We start from the raw sequence: 21,700 nt of genomic DNA on the forward strand, positions 1-21,700 counted from the left end.
TCAGGTACTGTCTGATGAGGGGTGACAGTGGCCAAGGGAGTAGGGAATGGACTGTCTATCCTGCAGAAGAGATTGTGACCTCTAATAAGAATCTCTTTACCATGGTGCTCTCCAGATGGCCTCTTAAGGAGAGTGAGTGCTTTGAGAAAACACTGGCCGAGGAGCTGCATTAATAACCCAGTTCAGATGCACACCCTGCAGAGGAGCGAAGAGCCAGTCACAACTTGTGTTGGCAAAGAATAATTCTAACACTCACATTTTAATAAGGCATGATACGGCTTATCCAGAATCCAAATTGGGGGATCAGGAGTGACCCATAGACGGGAAAGTCCCACTCACAGCCTCTGCCTGACCCCTGTTGGTGACCACCACTGATACTGAGCTCTGGTGGCTGCCAGTAGGCATCAAAGCCAGACCCGTTGGTGGCGAGCAGAGGGGCTAGAAGGATTCAGTTCAGGGACAAAGGCAGCGCTGCAGCAGGGAGAGGCGTGTGGCCTGGCGGGCTCAGAATTCAAGCAACCTGTTTCCAGCCCCTGTTCAGAATCAGTACATCCCTGAGTACATAGTGTTCTTCTCTACTAATGTACTTGTCTCCCGGTTCATCCAGCACACGAGCAACCCCTTTTTCATGAAAGTTGACTTTTATTGAAACCAACTTTAAGTAATACATACTTAAGATCAAGGGCCATGGAGCTGGATCTGCCTGGGGTTCAAGTCTCGGCTCTACCTCTTACTAGCTTTGTGACCTTGGGCCATTAGTTAACCTTTCAGTTCTTAAGTTTCTTCATCTGTCAAATAGGATCATAACAGTACCTATCTCATAGGGTTGTTATGAGGATTACGTGAACTCAGTGAAGTGCTTAGTACAGGGACTGGCACAAAATAATCACTCTATATATAAACAATGTATCTTGGTTTGAGAGTGTGATTTTTTTCACTTGACAGAAACCAAATTTAACAATTCTTTGCACTGGTTGTTTAAGAGATTATAAGTTTTTGTATCTTCAATAGCCCAGATGTGCTTAAAGCTATGATCACATAAGACATTTTTGAAAGACACGGGCAGGATTTGAAATTCTCTGGATGAAGTTGCATGCCAGCATTCTCTAAATTTCTATTTTCTGGGTGTAAAGAATATAACATCCGCAAACAACAGCTGGACAAATATTGGAAGATATAATTCCAACTTCTTGCCATGTTGGCAAAAGCTGTTGGGAGGGAGAGAAACGATCCTCCTTGTATCAGTACCTTTTTATAGCCGGAAGAAGAGAAGTTGGATGAGTCATTTTGTCAAGGCAAGGTTTCAGAAGAGCAGACCTAAGGAAACATTGTCAGGGGCATCCTGGCAGCTATCAAATCGCACACAGCTGTTTACTAAGAAGGCCTGGGTTATCGGGGCACGTTGATAGATTTTACGTTGTTTATCTAGAGGAGCTTAGCTGGGTTCCAAACATCTATTTGCATCTATCCTTCCCCTACGTTTCAGTAATTCAACTGCAGGCAAAGTGCTGGCTGGCAGTCATTCTGCCAGGAAAAGGGAAACAGCAGGAAGGACAGTCTGAAAAGGAAGCAGGGGCGACTTGCCTGGTGGCACAGTGGTTAAGAATCCGCCTGCCAATGCAGGGGACACGGATTCAAGCCCTGGTCCGGAAAGATCCCACATCCCGCGGAGCAACTAAGCCCGTGCGCCACAACTACTGAGCCTGCGCTCTAGAGCCTGCGAGCCACAACTACCGAAGCCCGCGCACCTAGAGCCCGTGCTCCGCAACAAGAGAAGCCACTGCAATGAGAAGCCCACGCACCACAATGAAGAGTAACCCCTGCTCACCACAACTAGAGAAAGCCTGTGCGCAGCAACGAAGACCCAACACAGACAAAAATAAATAAATTTATTTAAAGAAAAATTATGAAAAGGAAGCAGGGAACCAGAGCTTCTGTTATAAAGTGGGCTGGTGTTGGCGGCACCAGATATTTTAATGGGCTTCGGACAGGAAGGTAGACCACCAGCTGTTTGTCCAGCTTTCCTACCTGCACGTAATAGAGCCAGTCTCTCCAAGTGATGACTCTTGCTTTTTGGGGACAGAGGTGAGACCAGGGCAAACCAGGCAAGAGGAAAGAGTTGGCAAAATAGCTACTGGGAACACACAAAGCAAATGAGACACAGAAGCAAGAAGAGGCCTCAAGTCAGCAGTCAGCACCTGGGCCCAACCTCGTGACTCCTGAACTTTGCTGCAGGGACCCTAGACTTCTGCTCTGGTGTTTCCCATCTGTGAAATGAAGGGGTTGGAGATTATATGTCAGGTCCCCCCAGCTCGAACCTTCTCTGTTACTAAATGTTAGCTCTAAAACCCTGGCTGTGAATCAATCCAACAGAGTAGAAGACAGAAGTCAGGGTATAACTAGTCCACATTTGCCGCCTCTTGGTACACACTCATGCCCTCAGCTGAGTACTCCCCAGGGTGGGGGCTGTGGAACATTCCTGCCTTCACCCCTTGTGGACTATAGGAGACAGTACGAATGCCCACTCAGAAAGGATTTCACTCCTGGCCTGGAATCTGGCCCTTCTGAGGCTCTATAGGACTCCTTCTGACTTTATTGCTGCTTTGGGAAAAAAAATTCAGTAAATTCTTCAATGCGTCTCCTTCCTTTATGATCCTCTATAAAAACAAGCAAACCAACCGGCTCCTTTCATCAGAGTTCGGCTGGCTTCTCTCCTGTGTCTGATCTGGGGGTGTGGTGTGGAATTTGTTTGGGTCGTGCTCCTGATTAATATCCCTTGAGTCATTTCTTCTGACTCCCTATTAAAGATGCTCTAGAATGCTCCTAGTAGGAACTGTGTACTTTCTTGGGGGTGGGGGTTAGCTGTGGGAGTGGCAGCCTGGGGGATAGCGTGAATCTATCACATCTGAGCAGATTAAACCACCGCGTAGATCTTCTTGCCCTATAACCAGAAGCACGAGGACACTGTGTGACATTAGTCAAGTTTTCTAGCTTCTAAGTAGTTCGTGGGGATAACAACCATGGTTTGAAACCACTGATTTAGTTCTATAAAACTAAACCATCCGATCAGAACTAATGAAATGTTAATTTGACCCAGGGAACTCAGGAGGCCAGGAGAGCTGAAGCCATTATCTGCCTTGGCTCTGTGTTCTGATATGAAGCCAGCCCTATGGAACAGGGCCAGAACCCAGTTATTCCTGATTCCCAGCAGCTCATATAATTTATTATGCTAAGAAATAGAGCCTCCTGCTTCTAGAAAGTTGGTTTCTGTTGTTTGGCTACCAGAATTTCATAGGATAGTTTATTTGGGGTAACAGGATATCAGATTAACCATCTAGGCCTCAGTTGTGTAGTGATGCTCAATACTTTTTCTTCCTTAGTGTAATATTATAATATCAACTAATTTATCATATTGCATAGAAAGCTGAAGAATTCTGAAGCCATATTCACCTTCTGTGTACCTCCCCCCATCACTCTGGAAGAGTCCTGAGATTTGAGGAAGTTAAAGAGAATTTTCACCAGGAATTGTCATTGCATCAGTTTTGTAATGAAACATTGTCCAGTTTTGATGGCTTTATTAAAATGATAGGCTTTGGAAACCTGCTTGGTATATGAACTAAGTGAGTTTGGTTTAGAAGAGTTTGTATCTTATCTACAGCTTCTCTGTATGATTTGTCTTCATACAGAAGCTCTGGTTTCTCCATTCAAAAGGCATAAACCATGTACCCACCACCACCACCAAGAGCCAGCTTCCCTTCCTTCTCCAGTCTTGAGTTCTGCTCTCGCAAGTCTGCTGGTGCTGGTGTTGTCAACCAGGGAAGACCACAGCTTTCTTGAGGGCTACCTTCACTCTCTAGGCTGGCTGATATACTGGGAGAAGCCAGGGGCCCAGGGTCCTGTGAGGACTACACACAGAGGGTTTCCCAAGGGTTTGGTCATAACTTATCTCAGTTGGCTTAGAAACCCTAGCTAGATTATTTCTGGGTGTTTAGGTTTAAATGGGAATTACATAGGATTCCCAGCATTTACATAGATGGGGCCCTAACTAGGCTGACCAAGAGACTGGCAGCCCTGAGTATGACTCTTAGATAATTTTGGTTGCTGCTATGAACCAGCTTTAAACAAGAAGGATGCTTCCAGTGGCAATCAGAATATGGTCTGCCATTATGATGCCATTATACAGAACCAGAAGCCAAAATCTCTAAGCATATATGTTATAGTTCCTTTAAAGTGACATATAACTTTTGGGTTAATATTTGAAAGTAAAACAGTCCACCTCATTTTCTCCTACCCAGCTGCTGTCAACAGTAGCTCAAGCCAGAATTGTGAGACTCACATGTCAAGAATGGGTGAGACTCCTTTGTCATCCTTAATTGTTTATTCATTTTTCTCTCCCAAAATGAGAAAAGTTACCTATGTCCAGCTGCTTCTTGCAACAGTAGCAATCTGACAAGTTGAATTATTCTATTCATACACACACACACACACAAACACACACACTTTTATCTATGCTTTCAGTGGATGTTCCCATACATACATGTAGATAAACACACACACACACCCCTTAATAGATTTTGGACAGTTGAATCCAGTAGTCTACAAGAGGTTCCTGCTATCTCATTCTCATTACAAGCATTATTGGGGATTTTGTTTGTTTAGGGGGTGTGTGTGTATTTGTGTGTGTGTGTGTGAGTTTAAAGTACTATCATGTATGTGCTATCACTTAAAAGACAACCAGCACAGCCTGACCTTGTGTTGGGAACTTTACATACATTACTTCTCTAAATCATCTCAACATCCCTGCGAGATTGATTGAGTTATGTCCATTTACAAATGTGGAATCACAGGTCCTGAAACTCTCCTGAGAACTCAGAGTTACTACGTATCTGAGCTGGAATTTGGATCCAGGCCTCTCTGACTCTAGACCCTGACTTCTTAACCATGAGACAGTCCAACCACAAGACCTCAGTTTTATTATCATCCCCATTTTACAGATGAGAGAATTGAGGTGAAGTGACTTGGCTAGAGTGCCTACATTATTGTTTTTTTGGCTTTGAATTCAGTCATCTTTTATACCAATAAAATTCTGACAGGCAAGTTAAATATCTTCAAGTAATGTAGAGAGTGGAATCGGTCCACCTGACCAACACATGGATCATTCAGGAAGTTTACTTTATTTAAAACCATAAAGGGAAACATAGCTTCTCTCAAAAATAGTAACCAAAATAATTTCCTTGGGAAGGGTTGTTGATAGAGGCTTATTAATAATAATAATACACAAGTATAAAATGTGTATTATGTGCCAGAGACTATTCTACATGTATTAATTCATTTAATCTTTCCAACAGCCCTATGATAAGGGTTCTGTTTTTCCCCGTTTTACAGATTAGGAAAAAGGCACCAAGAGGTTAAATAACTTGGCCAAGATTACACTTGGCTAGTAAGTGGTAGAGCTGAGGGTTGGCCCAGAGTCCATGGCCTTCCCCACTCTACAGGACTGCCATTTGAGTCTCAGTTTTACATTCATTGCGTTTCTTTGGTTTATCAGTGAAGTTGCCCTTTATCTTCCCTCGAGTACTTTGCTAACAATGAGGGCAGACTGTCTAGGCAAGCGGGGGTGCCTCAGTTATCACGCTCCTGGTTCCAGCATCTGGATTTCCCACAGAACCGTCAAATGAAAGACACTTCAGTATACTTTGAAAAATAAAAAATAAGTCACCATTAAAGTGGTTAAGTATAGTGATATTTAAGGCTCATTTCTAGAACAATAGCTGACAAAATAAATGTAGAACTAGACTTTGATGCCTTTTTCAAAACTCCTTAGCCGTTATTAAATAGGTTTTGGAAAATCTCTTTATCTGGTGCATAGTCATTGATCCGATTAATCCTCTGTCGTTCACCCATCTCTTAAAATGGTGACCAGAACATGGTCCGCAGGTGCACCTACCTTGGCCCTGGGTCTGCTGCATCTCTGCAGTCTGTCTTCCTCAGGAACCAGTGTCTTTTTAACCATTTAACAAGAAGGTACTGTCAATTAGCCATGGGAGAGACCTGGGCTCACTTTCTGCTTTCAGCTCCTACTTCCTCAAGCACATAAGAATCTGAAAAGAACAGTAAAATTAAACTGCTGCAAGAAGTTCCTGACTCAGATGAAATCTATGAGTTCCTTTTTGAAATCAGAATAATTTTTTTCTGTTGCTTTGCTTTGGTAAGATCCCACCTCTTCTGATAAGTGCCTTAGCACCTTTAGAACTGAAATTTTAATTCCTTTTTCTCAGCAACTGAGACTTCACAGCTTGCTTCTGCTAGGGAGTTGGGAATCACAAAACTTCTACCTCAACCTGAAGCTGTTTGCTAAACAAGTTGGCATATCTTTCAGAACAAGGCATTACTTTTTAAAAAATACATTTAAGTAGAAAACACATTTTGAAACATATACATCTCTCACGGGGTTATTTTACTTTTTCAATGAGACATGGAGAAGGGACTCATTCCATTCTCAAGAGAAGCTTTTTCTGTCTGTTCACCAGGGATAGAACAGTGTGGGAGAAATGGCTGGGGCTTTGGATGCATTTGACCTGGCTTTGAATCTTGACCCCACTGTTACCATTACTTAGGGCTCTGAGCCTCCACTTCCCCATCTGTAAAATGGGAATTATAATGCTATGGTTATCTGTGAACAGAGAGGCCAGTTATAATTAACCAGAGTAGAAGTGATGGCAGCAACTTGATAATAAGACGTTTGTACACTCTGCTCTTTCTAGCCCATAATTTAGAAAGAGAGCAAATGGTAACTAATAGGTAATAACAATAACGAGCCCATTAGGAGGCCAAGAAAAGATTAGTGGTAGTTATGGAGTGCAGGGGGAAGAGCTGGAGCCTTAAAATTAGATGACTTTTAATCTTGACTTTACTACTTATTAGCTGAGTTGCCCTGGGCAAGTTATTTCATTTCCCTGAGCTTTGATTCCCTCTTTTGTAGAATGGGGACTGTAGTATCAGCCTTTTTATACCCCAGAATTGTCGTGAGCCTCAGGTGAAGTAACAAAGTGTGCTTTGTAAACCAGAAAGTGTGAACTGGCTGCCAGAGGCCTTGGGGATGAGTCCTTAGGGGAGGACACTGAAAGCCTGCCCTTGGGTCCCAGCCAGGTCCAACTACCTGTGTTTATAAGCGTGTGTCTTTGGATGCGTCTAAGATGACACACTGTGTTTCTGCAGAGAATGTTTCTGCAAAGCAAGAAATGAGATACTTTTTCTGGGAGAAGTGTTTTTCATAGTTGCTCTAAAGGGTCTGAGGTAGGCCTGGTGAGGAAATTTCAGTTATATTTGCAACTGGAGAAAGGTGAAAGTCGAGGCAGGAATTTTTATTGGGAGCAGTGAGAGGACTAATACAGTAATAAAGGAAAAGGCCACAAGAAGTGAAGGGAAAGAGTTTGGGGTTTGGAGCAGGATTTCCACTTACCGTTATTAAACCTAATAATTCAAGGTTTTGCATTTGGGGAAGAATAATCAGCCATTGTGCTTCGGTGGAAAACATCCAAGCGTTGACTTTTCAGAGAGTCTGGGGTTCCTCTGACCTGGCTTTGACTGGCGTCTAGAAGGAGAAATCACTATCTTTTCCATGTGTGCAAAAGGTCAGGCGTCTAAATGGATATCTCTTCTTTAAAAAATCTCTGTGATGATAAATGTGTGCATGGGATCTGGTGAAGCCGGGAGTTCCTTTGTAATTCTTATTTCTCACTTCTCTCCTTGGTCCAAAGATAGATACTGGCCACATTTGAGTATGGAAACTTTTCAGCCTTGCCGTGTTCTCCTCCCTCTTGAGAGTCATGTTCTGTTTGAAAAGAGCTGAAAAAAATGAAGTCTGTTTTTTCACTTGGGATAAGAAAATCCTTCTGAAAGCAGTAAGGGCTCTGTGAGAGTCACAGGATCCTTGTGTTGAAGCTGGCTGCTAATACACAGCATATGGGCCAGTGAACTTTCCAGGCAGAAATATGTCTCTAATTCTCTAAAGAATGCCCCAGTAAACTCCAGAAAGGACCATTACTTAGGTGACAGATGGCATCGGCGCAGCTTCTGGGCTTCATAGGCCGGTTGTTCCATGGAATGGGAGCCACAGACAGGGACGCAAAGGTCCTGGTTGGCCTTAAGATGGATGACACTGGCCTGTAGCCCTCGCTATAGGGCCCCGTGCTCCCCCAAATACTGCGGGCTTGCTCTGTTCTCTTAGGGGATGTGCATCTGAAGGTTGTTCCTCAGGTTGGCAGGATTATTTGTTAAACTGAGTGGAAACATTTTGTCCCCTACTCACAGAGACAGCCTTACGTAATGGAAAGAACACTTACCTGGGAACCAGGTGGCCTGGGCTCTGGGGCCACCCTGGTCCTCACTAGATGTGACCTTAGGGAAGTCACTTTTCTGATCTGGAAAATCAGGAGGCAGGACATGGTGATTGTTGGGACCCCTTCCGCTCCCTCAGGTTAGAACTCAGTGGCCCTGACTCCATCCAGAAGAGAGTGATGGGAGAAACCTGCCACCGCCGGGCACTTCTGCCCCCCCGGGTGCCGTGGCCCCGGCATTATATTCCATTGCAGTTCTGTGCACTACGGGTGAAATTCAGGAAAGGTAGGGGAAGACATTTCACTGCTCTCAGGAAGAATTCCATCCTCGGCCCCAAATGAGTTATCAGCAGCAAACTGACCGAGGGAGAGACAGGCTGCCCTGCAGTTACTATACTATTTCTTCTGAACCAGCATTTGGAAGTCTCTGGACTCCCACTTCGTATTCTCACAGTGGAGCCCTCAGGATCCTCTCCCAGCCTGTTCCCAATTCCTCACCATGACCCTCACTCCTCCCCTGTTCCGTTCCTGTCCCACCGAACCATCCGTTTCTCTGCAGCCTCTGCTGGGTTTTTCCGTGGGCTGCTTTGTCTGTAGGACAGTTAGGAAGGTTGCGCCCCTGATAGCTGAGTTGCCCCCATGCTCCCCCTTCCCTGCCCAAGCAGGCCCTTTGATCCCTCTGTTCCATTGAGCACAACCATGGTTGCTTCTTCATCAAATGAGCGCAGACTGAGACCCACAGCAGCTCTGCAAGGCTATCACCATGGCAACGAACATTCCCTCCGTTCTACTGTGAAGAGAAAATGGCTGTTAGAAGGAATGGCTAGCTGAGTCTCTATTACTCGGTCTATTTTGTCCAGGCCCCTCCTTCATACCGGCTTTGAGAAGCTACACGCATTGAAGCAAATGTCCCTTAGCCTTTAGCTTGCAGATTTACTTCACCTAAGAGGAGGAAAGGCAGAAGGAAGTTGAATCCCAATGAATAACAGCATTTTTCCTACCCTAAGAGTATATTTTCATGAGGAACAGTTATCTGCTCTAAGCAGATCAATGAGGAACTCCATGAATACAGGAATCTGTGAGATCCGGTGCAATGTATTTTGTCTTATGGGTGGAGTGGAGCGTATAGATATTGCAATATTGCAGTGCAGTAGCCAAGAGATTCAGGGGGCCGCAGGGCACAGACGCCAGCATGTCAGAAGAGTTGACTGACTACTCGGGGTGATGATGTTTGATTGCTGTCTCCTCTTCTGCAAAGAGGTGTATTGGCCCTAGAGTTGTGAGGTAAGGTGAGCATTTGTTGGGCCTCCCCTGCTTCAAAATCAGTTTGGATCTTCACGTTGAATCCTTCCCCGTAGTGGTCAAGCTCCTTGGTGTGGGGAAGTGGCAGGAAGCCCTGTGCAGGGTTGTGGAGCGGCAGGCTTCCCTCTTAACAGAGCAGTGGGGCTGCTGCAGGTTGATGATCCTTATGGAACTGGCTGGGCTGCTGTTTCCGTGAATCCCAGACGTGCTGCTGTTTGGAGCAGGACTTTAAGCCTTCTCAAGGGGTCAGAAACGTTTAGCACAGAGGTCACCCCCAGATCTTCCAGGGGCCCCTGCACGGTCTGATAGAGGATATTCCCATTCCACAGGGAATGGCCTGGACCCCGTCCACTCCTGGCCTCGGCATGAGGAACTCTGGTGACAAGTTCTCAAAACCCAAACAACTTCCTGTCTTCACTCTTTCTTGATGTGAGCGGGGAGACTGTTTTTGAATCAAAGCTCTGGTTTCTGTCTCAGAAATCCAAACGCGTGTTTAAAGTGGACATTGTCTTTTTCAGTTTCTCTGCAGGTGGATATTGTTCCCAGCCAAGGGGAAATCAGCGTCGGAGAGTCCAAATTCTTCCTATGCCAAGGCAAGTGCCCGTGTCACACTGCATTTCAGGAGACCCACCCCTCAGAGCAGAGCCAGCGGCTGTGTCTGCCCGGCGCATCTCAGTGTGCCTGGAATCTCGCGTCACCCTGTGGCAGGCTCTCAGGGTGACCAGAGAGCCAGGGCAGTGCTCAGACCCCCTTCCTTCCCTTACCAAGGCTGCCCCAGGACAGCGAAATATGCTGTGTGGACTTCTGCTTCGTGATGGAGGAGGTCTAGGGATTTTCTTAGGAAAGTCAGCACAGCCCCCAGACCCCCTGCGCTGTGTACATCCAGAGTCCCATGAGTGACACTGGAGAGCAGGGCTGGTGCAGAAAGAATGCTTCAGTGGGTCAGTGTACGGATTATTAGAATCCCCCAGAGCAGGAAAATCCAAGAAGGCCTAAAAAGTGCCTGAAAGAAAACTGAGTACCAGTACCTCTTTTTGCTGTGAGGACAGGTGCCCTGGGTTTCCCAGCTCTCTAGTGAATTCCAATATTCTGTCCCATTGCCCCAACGAGAGATCAGAATTTGTCGGACCTGGTGTCCTTGTCTTTTGTTTAGAAAATATGCCCCCATTTCCACAGCTCAGCTAATTATCCATAAATGTCCTGCAGAGGAAAGGCTTCATATGAGGCTTTGGAGTCTCTGTATGTGAGATGCCTGGGATTTGGAACATGAAAGGACCAGGAAAGAGCTGAGCTAGGTGTAAACTGACATTGAGCAAGCCGCTTTCGGCAGGGAGGGGCCTTGAAATGCTGTCATGATTTGCACCAGATGAGGCGGCTGGTGGCCGCTGGATGTGTTCCTTCCAGCTTTGCCTTCACTACAGCAATTGAAATGATCTGAACATGCAGCCGTGGAGCCCATAGCACATCTTGCAAATAGCCATATTTATTGAAAACATGATGGGCCCTGAAAGGAAGGCTGCTTCATTTCCACACTAAGCATCTTTGCAGGGTGGTGGGTGTGGGCTGGGGAAGGGTGCTGTGCAGAGAGGCAGGGCAAAGCCATGTCTGGGGGTCCCAGAGCCCTTGTTCCAGCTCAGTGTCTGGACAGCTCAGCAGCTGTATCCCAAGGTGCCTAGGGAAAGGATGCAGAGGCGATGCTGGCTACCTTCTTTGCAGCATTTAGGCAGATGCATTTGCCTCTCTGAGGCGGGAGCGCTGAAATGACAGTCATGCCAGTTTGTGCAGGCAGATGCTGGAATGAAAGTGGTTGGAGTCTACACTCCAAAACTAGCCAGAGTCTCATCTTCCACTTCAGAGACCGTAATCTAAGCCCTGGAAAATAAGCTGATGAGTTGGCTCAGACCAGCTAGCCTTGAGCTCAGATCCCAGCTATACTGACTCCCTCTGCCCCCCATTCTGTGAGGTTATAAGCTCCTAGCTTAGTGCCTGGCACACAGTGGGTCCCCAGTAAATATCTCTTCTCTTCCCTCACTAGGGATGGGACCACTGTGAGAAATACCAGCACCAGTGTTTGTTGAGTTCTTTCCAAATACTATTATGGACATAACAATTAAACACAGAAACCTCCAACATGAATGGTCATCCCCCCCTTGTCATCAAGCCTGATGAGCTCTTGCTCAGTAGCTCTTACTGAGTACCCACTGTCACCCTGGAGGGGTCGTTGTCTTTTCAGTGGTTTGAAAATAATCTCTTCCTCTTTAGTGGCAGGAGATGCCAAAGATAAAGACATCTCCTGGTTCTCCCCCAACGGAGAAAAGCTCACCCCGAACCAGCAGCGGATCTCGGTGGTGTGGAATGATGACTCTTCTTCCACCCTCACCATCTACAATGCCAACATCGATGATGCCGGCATTTACAAGTGCGTGGTCACTGCAGAGGATGGCACCGAGTCAGAGGCCACGGTCAATGTGAAGATCTTCCGTAAGATCCTCCTCCTCCTCCTCCTTCTGTGTTCCCTGTCCTCTCCTTTGTCTAGGAAGGCACATGGGTAGCAAAGAGAGTGGGATGGAGTAGAGGACCCACTGAGGGCTTGACAGGGCCCCTTTCCTCCTTTTCCCTAAGTCTTTTCTGCATCAAGCTAAGAGCTCCAGTATATTTTTAAATGATCCTTGGCCAACTCCGAACTCACAACTGTGTTCATGCTGGTCACAGCTACCTCCCACTGGCCTCCATTCTCTAAATTGAAATTACACCATTCCCAGAGGACTAGGATGGGTTCCCCTCTCCCTTCCCCAAGTGTTGACTGACTGTTGTACACTTCAGTTTATCCCCTCTTATTTCACTTTTTCCTGCTGGTAATGGAGTACAAAGGCTTGGTGGGGTGCGTGGGGTTTTTATCTGAACACTCTGTGCCACTCAGAGCGGGTCGTTCCCATTGCCACTGAAACCAGTCTGGAGGTAGCATCTCATTACGTTGTTATCATGCATCTGTCCTGTTGGCCAGGGTAATGATGGGTGACAGCCAATGGAACAGTATTGATTGTCACAGTATTTATTGCCATAAGCCTGCTTTTCTTCTGTCTTATTCTTCAAAATTCTTTCTGCTGTAGACAGGCTGGGGATGGGATGCCAGACAGAGTGGGAGACAGAGGAAGGACTGGTGGCTCCTACTATTAGTTGTAGAGTAAATGTTCTACCAGTTCATTTTACCTGTGCACTGTGTTTCATTGGCTCCATCCCACATGGTGAAGACCCTTGGTAAAGACAATCCTTTCCCTCTGTAGACCCTTTTCTGCACAACATGGGATAAATTTAGCACTTTGAATAGACACTAATTGCCAAACACGGGTGATATATTCCCCTCCTTGTGCCAGCTGCTCTGCCTGCATCTTTGGCCAAGTGATGGGTGGGACCCCCTTTGGTACCACTGTATATATGGACTCGAATCCAAGCAGTATGGTGCCAGTGAAAAGGGATCTTTGTGGGAGAACCAGCCGTTTTCCCTCACTCTCCTCTTGCTCCTTTTCCAGAGAAGCTCATGTTCAAGAATGCGCCAACTCCACAGGAGTTCAGGGAGGGGGAAGATGCCGTGATTGTGTGTGATGTGGTCAGCTCCCTCCCCCCAACCATCATCTGGAAACACAAAGGCCGAGATGTCATCCTGAAAAAAGATGGTGAGACCTGGCGGCTGTCCTTTCCCTTGGGCCACGAAACCAGCTTCTGAGGCGTTCTAGCCCAAACTCAGATTCCAGTGTCCCAGAACCCCATGTTGTTTCCAGGTCAAAGGTTGCATGTCTATAGCTTGTATGTTCAAGCACTTGACTTTCTCTCCAAGGAAAAAGACAGATTTCCGATAGACTTTTGCCCGTGGCTCTATGTTGGAGCCAGGGCCACATTTTCCTACTGCAGCTTAGAGCCTCTCCCCGCTCCCAGCAACCCCCCCCCACAATAAGCCTGAAGGCAGGCAAAAGGAAAGGCTCAGCCACCTGCCTGCAGATACCAGTCCTCTGACTGATCCTTGGATGAACCTGCGCCTTGTCTCTTCTAGTCCGATTCATAGTCCTGGCCAACAACTACCTCCAGATCCGGGGCATCAAGAAAACAGATGAGGGCACTTACCGCTGTGAAGGCAGGATCCTGGCACGCGGGGAGATCAACTTCAAGGACATTCAGGTCATTGTGAATGGTGAGGATATCTGTTCTGCTTTCTCCACCGCTACAACCTTGGCTCATCCACAGCAACTGAGTCCACCCCTTCCCACAGCCCACCCCCAACCTCTGCCTTGTCTTGTTAGTTTGTTTGTTTGTTTGTTTTTAAACACACTTGTCTTTGGGTCTCCCTCAACTGTGGGGACTTTTAGTGCAGTTCTGGAATGTCCTTCATTATCTTATAACACTAGAAGCTTGCCCCATGCTTACTGGTAAATTCTTATTCATCCTTCACTGTCCTTGAGGTTACTGTAATTGTTAAGTTAGTCCCCTGGTTCAGTCTTCAAAGAAAATATTATAATCAATTCAGGCCTCAGAACAGTCAGAATCATAGTCCATGGGCTTATTAATCTTAATTTTCAGTGTCAAATAAACACACCCATGGAATCGATCTGACATTTACAAGATGTTTACAGGAAATGTCAGTACTAAGAAATTAAGTAAGTCATGGTTAAATTGCTTTGGATATTGATATATATTTTTTGCCAAACTCTCCCCCTCTCGTTCCTTTGGTAAAAAATAGTTTGTGCACAGGGTTGTTTGTGACAGTCCCAGAGAAATGTCACTCTTTGGTGAGCTGGTGCATTTCAAATTGGTATTAACCATTTAATCACTAGGAGCAGGAGTTTTGAACTTTTTCCAACATCAAGAGCCTCCTTTTGAAAGTCAAGTTCCATCAATCATGGCAGTTGTAAGATTGGTATGCATTGATGAAGAAAATATATAATGATAAATAGCTACTGGAAATAGAATACCATTGTAAAATGAACAAAACATACTAATATAGCTTCTAAATCTATATTATTGAAAAGCAATATTATATAATGTTATATGTATAACAATACTATGTATTGCTGAAAAGTACTAATGTGCATTTGTGGATGAATTATTGATCCAGTTTACAGTAATTATTTAGTGCACACCTGAGTTTAGATCCCTTACAGTAACTGTGCAGCTGCCCAGGACTCTTGACTGTCTGACCTGGGGTCTCCCGGAAGTGCCTCTTCTCCAGGCCAGCGGGTCCTTCCAAGTTTTCCCTGCCACCCCTGACAGTCCTTCTTTCCATCAGTGCCGCCCACCGTCCAGGCCAGACAGAGCATAGTGAATGCCACCGCCAACCTCGGCCAGTCCGTCACCCTGGTGTGCGATGCTGAAGGCTTCCCAGAACCCACCATGAGCTGGACAAAGTAAGAAACTGGCTCGTGCTTTTTATCACCGACTAGTGGAGAAGGAGACCTTGCAGGCCCTGTCCTGTGTTGGCGTTTCAAGGGAACAGGGGTGGGCGGCTGGGGAGCATCAGCTCTGGGTGCAGAATGGATTCTTTTCTGTCAGGTCCTCTTGCCTTGCGTGTGCATTGGATTCCTTCATTTTCAGTTTGTGGGGCAGAACCAGAGGTTCTCTTTGGAATTTTGGGGGGCGCACTTTGCAGCCCTTGGGCGGAATCGGAGGTTTGGGTAGAGGAATCACGAGGAAGTACAATTTGGCGTCTTAACTTTCTGTGAAGATTCAGTCTTTCGCATGAGCTCGGTCCGCGTTTTATGGAAACTAATTAAAAATTAACCTCTTAGCTCTGTAGTCAAAATCACGGTCCTTTACATTTCTGTGCCCTGCAGGGACGGGGAGCAGATAGAGAATGAGGAGGATGAGAAGTACCTCTTCAGCGACGACAGCTCTGAGCTGACCATCAGGAAGGTGGACAAGAACGACGAGGCCGAGTACGTCTGCATCGCCGAGAACAAGGCCGGCGAGCAGGATGCGTCCATCCACCTCAAGGTCTTCGGTAAGGACAGTGGGGTCAAGGTCACCCCTCTGCCACAGTTCCGCTTACCCCACACAGTCCATCAGCAAGACCCTGCCCACTCTACCTGGGAATCTACTGCACTTCTTGCCAGCTCCACCACATCAGCCCTAGTCCAAGCCGTGCATCAGTTCCGTTCAGCCCCGCCCACTCACAGTAGCCAGAATAACCTTAAGCACCACTCCTCTGTTTCAAATCCTCCAATGGCTTCCTATTGCACCCAGAATAAAATCAAGACTCCCTGCGGTCAACAGAGGCCAGATCTGAGCTAGCCCCTGGCTTCCTTCCTGACCTCGTCATGCCTCTGCTGTGCTCTACATTTAAAGCTCTCCAGCCCCAGAAGCCCTCTTCTTCTCCCTCGGACACACTAAGCTTGTTCTCTGTCTCAGGGCTGTTACACTAGATGCTTCTTCTGCTTGGAATATCATTTCCCCAGATCCCCTGTGAGCTGCCCTCGTGTCATCCCTCATCCAGATGTCAGTGCATCATTCAGATCACCTTCTCAGTGAATCCTTCCCTCCCTGCTCTGGCCAGTGCATCTCCCTTATCACCACCCCACCCATCTCTTCTTCAGTGCCCTTCTCTGTACCTAAACTCATCTCATTTACATACTGGTTTGGGGAATTATTTCTCCTGCCTCCACTCTTATACGTCACTTTATCTCTGGCATTCCAAACAGCGCCAGACCACGGAATAGGCCCTTGCTAAATATTAGTGACCAAGTGGCTGCCTCTGTCTCCATTTCTTCTTTCCCTGGCCTGTGTGAAGCAGGGTCATAAAAGTCATGAAAAGAACCTCCATATCTCTACTCACTTCGTCTCTATAAACTCAGTTAACGTCCATTCATTTAGAGCTGAAATGCACTTTGACCTGACTTTGACAAACAAATTTGTGGCAGAGAGATGTTTAACCTAGTGGCTCTCAGCTCTGTCTGCCCATCTTTTTTAAAAACACAGATAAGCGAGTCCACTGTAGGTGGTGCTGCCAGAGTACAGACACCACAGGGGCAGCCCTGGCGCACGCAGCTCCCTGGTGGTTCCGGCACCTGCGCTTTGGGAACCTGCCTGGGACCCGCTTGTTTAGCCTGATCAGGAGAAATCATTGATGTTTGTAAACACAGACCTTTGAAAATCAAGCGTTTATGTGCAATTGGACCCACTATCCCAGATGAATCCCGTTTACTCATTAATGACAATTAATTAATGGGCTTAGAAACAGATTATCAGTTTGGTCCAAATTAACTGTACATACTTGAAAGTGAAGCTAAACTTCTTGGAAAATATTCTTGACAGTCTTTTCTCTGATTCTGACTTATCTACCCCAGTCGCTCTGATTTTAAGTTTTTCTAGGTGAAAGACAGATGCATTTGTTAATGTATTCCTTATTTTTCACAAATATTTACTAAGCGCCCTTGTTGCTGGGCGAGGAGCTACAGAGATGAGTAAGATATGGGCTTTTGACCCTGAGAAGCACAAAAAGGGACATAAACAAATAAGCCTATAAATTATAATAGATGGTGTCAGTTAACAACATTTGAGTACCAGCTGTGGGCCCAGCCATTGCCCAGGTTACAAAGATGAATAACATGCACTCTGTTCTCATCAGTGGGTTCACAGGCTAACGGAGATAATCAGTGCTGAAATTTTTAATGACAACCCATTATAATGACTTCATAAGCAACATGCACAGTGTTTTATAAGAAATGATTTGATTTCTGGTCCTGTGTGACAGAAGTTAGAGAAGTGTTCGAAGATGATATGCTTTTCCCAAGTGGGAGTTTCCCAGATGCAGGAGAGGTGGACAAGCCTTTCAGGGCACGCCGCACAGGCATCGAGGCCGGAAGAGCCCATGCTGTGGTGAATGTGAACTTGTGAACGAGGACTATGTCTGCTTCACTCACAGGCGTACCCCCAGGGCCTAGAACATCACCTGGCATATAATAGACACCCATGTTTGCATAAATGAGGGAATCATAATTAGTTTTATATGAATGAAGCATAATGTATGTGGCAGAGAGATGAACCTGGAAACATGTAATCACTTGTCTTTAGGAACTTCTTTTAGATATCAGCTCCATAAAGTAATAATAATAATACCCAACACAAAGTGAGCACATATAGTGTGCCAGCACATTGCAGGTGAAGTACTATCCATAAATGACCTCTTTTAACCTCATCACAATCCTATGAAGTAGATTTAATTTTTATCCCCATATTGCAAGTGAGGAAATTGAGCACAGAGAGATTAGGTGTCCTACCCAAGGAGCCGGGACTCAAACCCAAGCTTTCACATCCATTTCCTGGGCTAGCAATGCTGGTCACTCCTCCATGAAACCCAGTTTAACACATATTACGTCTGAATTCCATATGGAATGACTAGTGGATTCTGCCTTTACCTCCATGGGTTACATGGTTTCTCTACAGAAGTACACTCAGTTCTAACTTGGCTGGTCAAGAAGAGATCTTGGCTTCTGTTCCAGGCCTCGCTGGTGGCTATGGCTGCCCCAGGAAGGAGTGTGTAGTGTCAAGAGCCATGTGGGGCTGTGCTAAGGTGAAGAGGGTGGGTGAGTCCAGGGAAGGAGGCAGGGAAAGTAGGATGCAGGAACTGTGGGACGGCAGGACTTGTGTTTCCGCCCTCCTCCCTGGCCACAGATTCCCTCCTGCATCACACACACACTCTTCACACACACACACTCACACACTCTCTCTCTCACACACACACACACACACACACACACACTCCCTCTCTCTCTCTCTCTCACTCCACTACCACAGTTCTTTCCCAAGACTGCAGCTGGGAGAATGTTCATTAGGCAGCCCAGTAGAGCAAACAAGGAGATGTGGGCCGACTCCTGCAGAGACAGGTAAAAGGATCATAGACGCCCCATCCTCCTCTGTCACATCCTGAGGAGAGTTCACATGGTCTCCCTGGAGTGACCTGGTACCCCATGTATACCCTCCTTTCTCTCTTCATTTCACGTTCTTGACCTCCTTTCTCACCTCCTCCTTCTGGCCTCCCCATGGGTTTTGGAGATTGGTACTAAGGCCTGGGAGCCAGGTGGGGAAGGGCTAGCTAGTTGGGACTTCATCTTTCTTCAGCCCCTTTTTCCCTCTCCTTTGCCTTCTGGCTTGCCATCGGGGACCTGCATTTGGAGAGAAATGGGGTAGGTTCCCCAGAAGCAGCAGGGTTACAGCAATGAGGCAGAAGAGGAAAGAAGCCTGTAGCTTAGATAGTAAAGAAGTTCTCAGAACTGTGGCTTCAAGAAGGGCTAGCAATTAGTGTGTAAGGGACATATCTAAATTAGGGACTATCGTAATTATCCTAATACCATTTTTTCCTAAGAAAGGGACGTGTTCTAGCATGCACTGCCCTAGTTATCAGCCAGAAGCTCTGTTTACTAAGAGCATCCTACCTTCCTTTAAACTTGGCAGTGAATTTCCATTGCTCCCCTCCTCTGGGCCCTTCTGAAGAAGTATTTTTGTCTCCACAGATTCTTATTATGCTGTACGAATGCTCTTGAGGCCTCATGGTGCTGTGGTCTGAGGCAAGTTCACCAGTGGGCAGAAGCTTTGCTTAGCTGACCCCATAGGACCAAAGCAGCCCTTGTGAGTTACAGCAAAGGACAAACAGGCTCCTGAGGGAAGGGGTACCCGGTCATGCCCAACACCTCAGTGCAGGGAAGCAGGGGCCCTGGAGCCCTCCTTGGGCTTGCAGGACCCTGGATTGGAGTTAGAGTAGACAAGTCTGGCCTTCAGTGGCCGGGTGCAGAGCCATGGATGTGCTGGATGGAGAGAGCAAGCATGCTTAGAAAACTCACAAAGACAGCTGTGCTCACAGGAGGGTCCATGGGGAGAGGTGCAGTGGAACATTCTAAGGCATTAAGTCCCATGGCGGCAGGTGGAGAACAAGACAGGGATCCAAAGTCACAAGGGCCGAGAACGGAGGTTCATTAAGATGGTGCACATACCATCCGCAGATAAAACCTGGCGAGATTCTTCTAGATGCTGGTGTTCAGAAGGAAGGAAGCTTTCATAAGCAGGATGACCCCAAATCTGTCCCTGTCTGCTCAGTGAAGCCCGTTGTCCCAGAGTAATTATTCAGAGCATGCCTTTCACTCTCCAGAATGCCCCAATTTGGACAATAAATGGTATTGCTATCCTATTTCCAAGGCAGCATTCTAAGCCTTCAGTTAGCTCCAACAATAGCGTTGCTTCTGAAGTGCAGAAAGGAATAAGTTACCAGCGAGAAGCTTGCCTTCCTTCCAACAGCCTCTGTAGCCCATACAAAATTAGCCATTGTTAATAATGTTTTTAACAAGAATATATTTTGCCTTGTTCAAAGACTTACACAGTGTAGCCTTTATAATCATCTGGGAAATGGCGTCACCAAGACCAGATATTATTAATTGATGTTAACTGTCCCTTGTCTGTCTTCTGCTAACCTTTTGCTGCCAGGACATAGCACTGTGGAGTGGGACAAGGTCAGCAAACATTATCTGGATCACAATGTCCATGTAGGTTCCAAGAGGCCAGAAAGTCAGTCTTCCTATGGCTGCCTCCAGACCCCAGACCAACTGTCAGTTCAGTGAATTCAGTTGTTTGGGTGATTTTTTAACTTTTCAATCTGTGATTTTAACAGTAGAGAAATGCAACTTTTATTTTACCTCTCTAAAACCTTCTGTTCAACACACTTAACACTTACTCCATCCAATATGAGTTATAACCTCCTTGAAAGTTCTGTTGATCAAGATAGACACAGAACCTTCCTGTGGGAAAACCTCACCCATGTGGGCTCCATCAGTTCAAATTTGTAATCATTTGACCACATTAGATTGAGATGTGCCTGGGTGCTAGCCATATATGGAATCTAAGAAAAAAAAAAAAAAAAAAAAGGTCATGAAGAACCTAGCGGCAAGATGAGAATAAAGACACAGACCTACTAGAGAATGGACTTGAGGATATGGGGAGGGGGAAGGGTAAGCTGGGGCAAAGTGAGAGAGTGGCATGGACATATATACACTACCAAACGTAAAACAGATAGCTAGTGGGAAGCAGCCACATAGCACAGGGAGATCAGCTCAGTGCTTTGTGACCACCTAGAGGGGTGGGATAGGGAGGGTGGGAGGGAGGGAGATGCAAGAGGGAAGAGATATGGGAACATATATATATGTATAACTGATTCACTTTGTTATAAAGCAGAAACTAACACACCATTGTAAAGCAATTATACTCCAATTAAAAAAAAAAAAAAAGATTTGCTATTCTAGGTACCTCGTGTAAGTGGAATCTCATAGAGTCAGAAAGTACGTTGGTAGATGCCAGGGGCTGGGGGGTAGGGGGTGGGGAGGGGGAATAGGGAGTTAGTGTTTAATGACAGAGTTTCAGTTTAGGAAAGTGAAAAATCGGGGAGATGGATGACAGTGAGAGTTGCACAACAATGTGAATGTACTTAGTGCCACTGAACTGTACAGTTAAATATAGTTAAAATAGTATGCTTTATATTATGTGACTTTTACCACAATAAAAAAACATTTAAAAAAAAAAGGATTTGCGGAGATTTCCCTGGTGGTCTAGTGGTCAAGAATCCGCCTTCCAGTGTAGGGTACACAGGTTCGATCCATGGTTGGAGAACTAAGATCCTACATGCCGCGGGGAAACTAAGCCCGCGCACCACAACTACTGAGCCTGCCAGCGCTCTGGAGCCCGGGCACCACTAACTAGAGAAGCCCACGCACCTCAACGAAGACCCAGCACAGCCCCCCACAATTAATTAATTAATTAATTAATTTTTAAAAAAGGATTTGCTGTAAGCAGACCATTAGTACAGATTAACTGTAGGAGAATATTTGAACTAAATGAGTCATCTTATACAGAAGTAGATATTTGCTAAGAAAATGCACAGCTCCCTCATTGTTTTCTGTTTATTAAAACAGAATTAAGGCCTCAACTTGGAGGATATATAATAGGCAGTAGTTTTAATAGTCTACTTGGAGTTACTGTATGAATTTGAATATAAAGGAAATGTAATTCTTTCAAAAATTATCCATAATTCT

At 45.9% G+C, this 21,700-nt stretch overlaps 1 protein-coding gene across 24 annotated transcripts in view; it reads left to right on the forward strand.

The window, feature by feature from the left end:
• LOC309668511 (neural cell adhesion molecule 1) overlaps positions 1-21,700 on the forward strand; it is a 312,134-nt gene that overhangs the window by 235,178 nt on the left and 55,256 nt on the right. For all 24 annotated transcript variants that reach the window (XM_082478402.1, XM_082478421.1, XM_082478419.1 and 21 more), the window contains exons 2-7: positions 10,160-10,234; positions 11,904-12,122; positions 13,172-13,315; positions 13,690-13,827; positions 14,920-15,037; positions 15,464-15,630. In XM_082478402.1, the coding sequence (XP_082334528.1) occupies positions 10,160-10,234; positions 11,904-12,122; positions 13,172-13,315; positions 13,690-13,827; positions 14,920-15,037; positions 15,464-15,630 (861 nt within the window). The remainder of the gene's footprint in view (positions 1-10,159; positions 10,235-11,903; positions 12,123-13,171; positions 13,316-13,689; positions 13,828-14,919; positions 15,038-15,463; positions 15,631-21,700) is intronic.

Source organism: Balaenoptera physalus (assembly GCF_965194825.1).
Source record: "Balaenoptera physalus genome assembly, chromosome: 10".
NCBI classification, from domain to species: domain Eukaryota; kingdom Metazoa; phylum Chordata; class Mammalia; order Artiodactyla; family Balaenopteridae; genus Balaenoptera; species Balaenoptera physalus.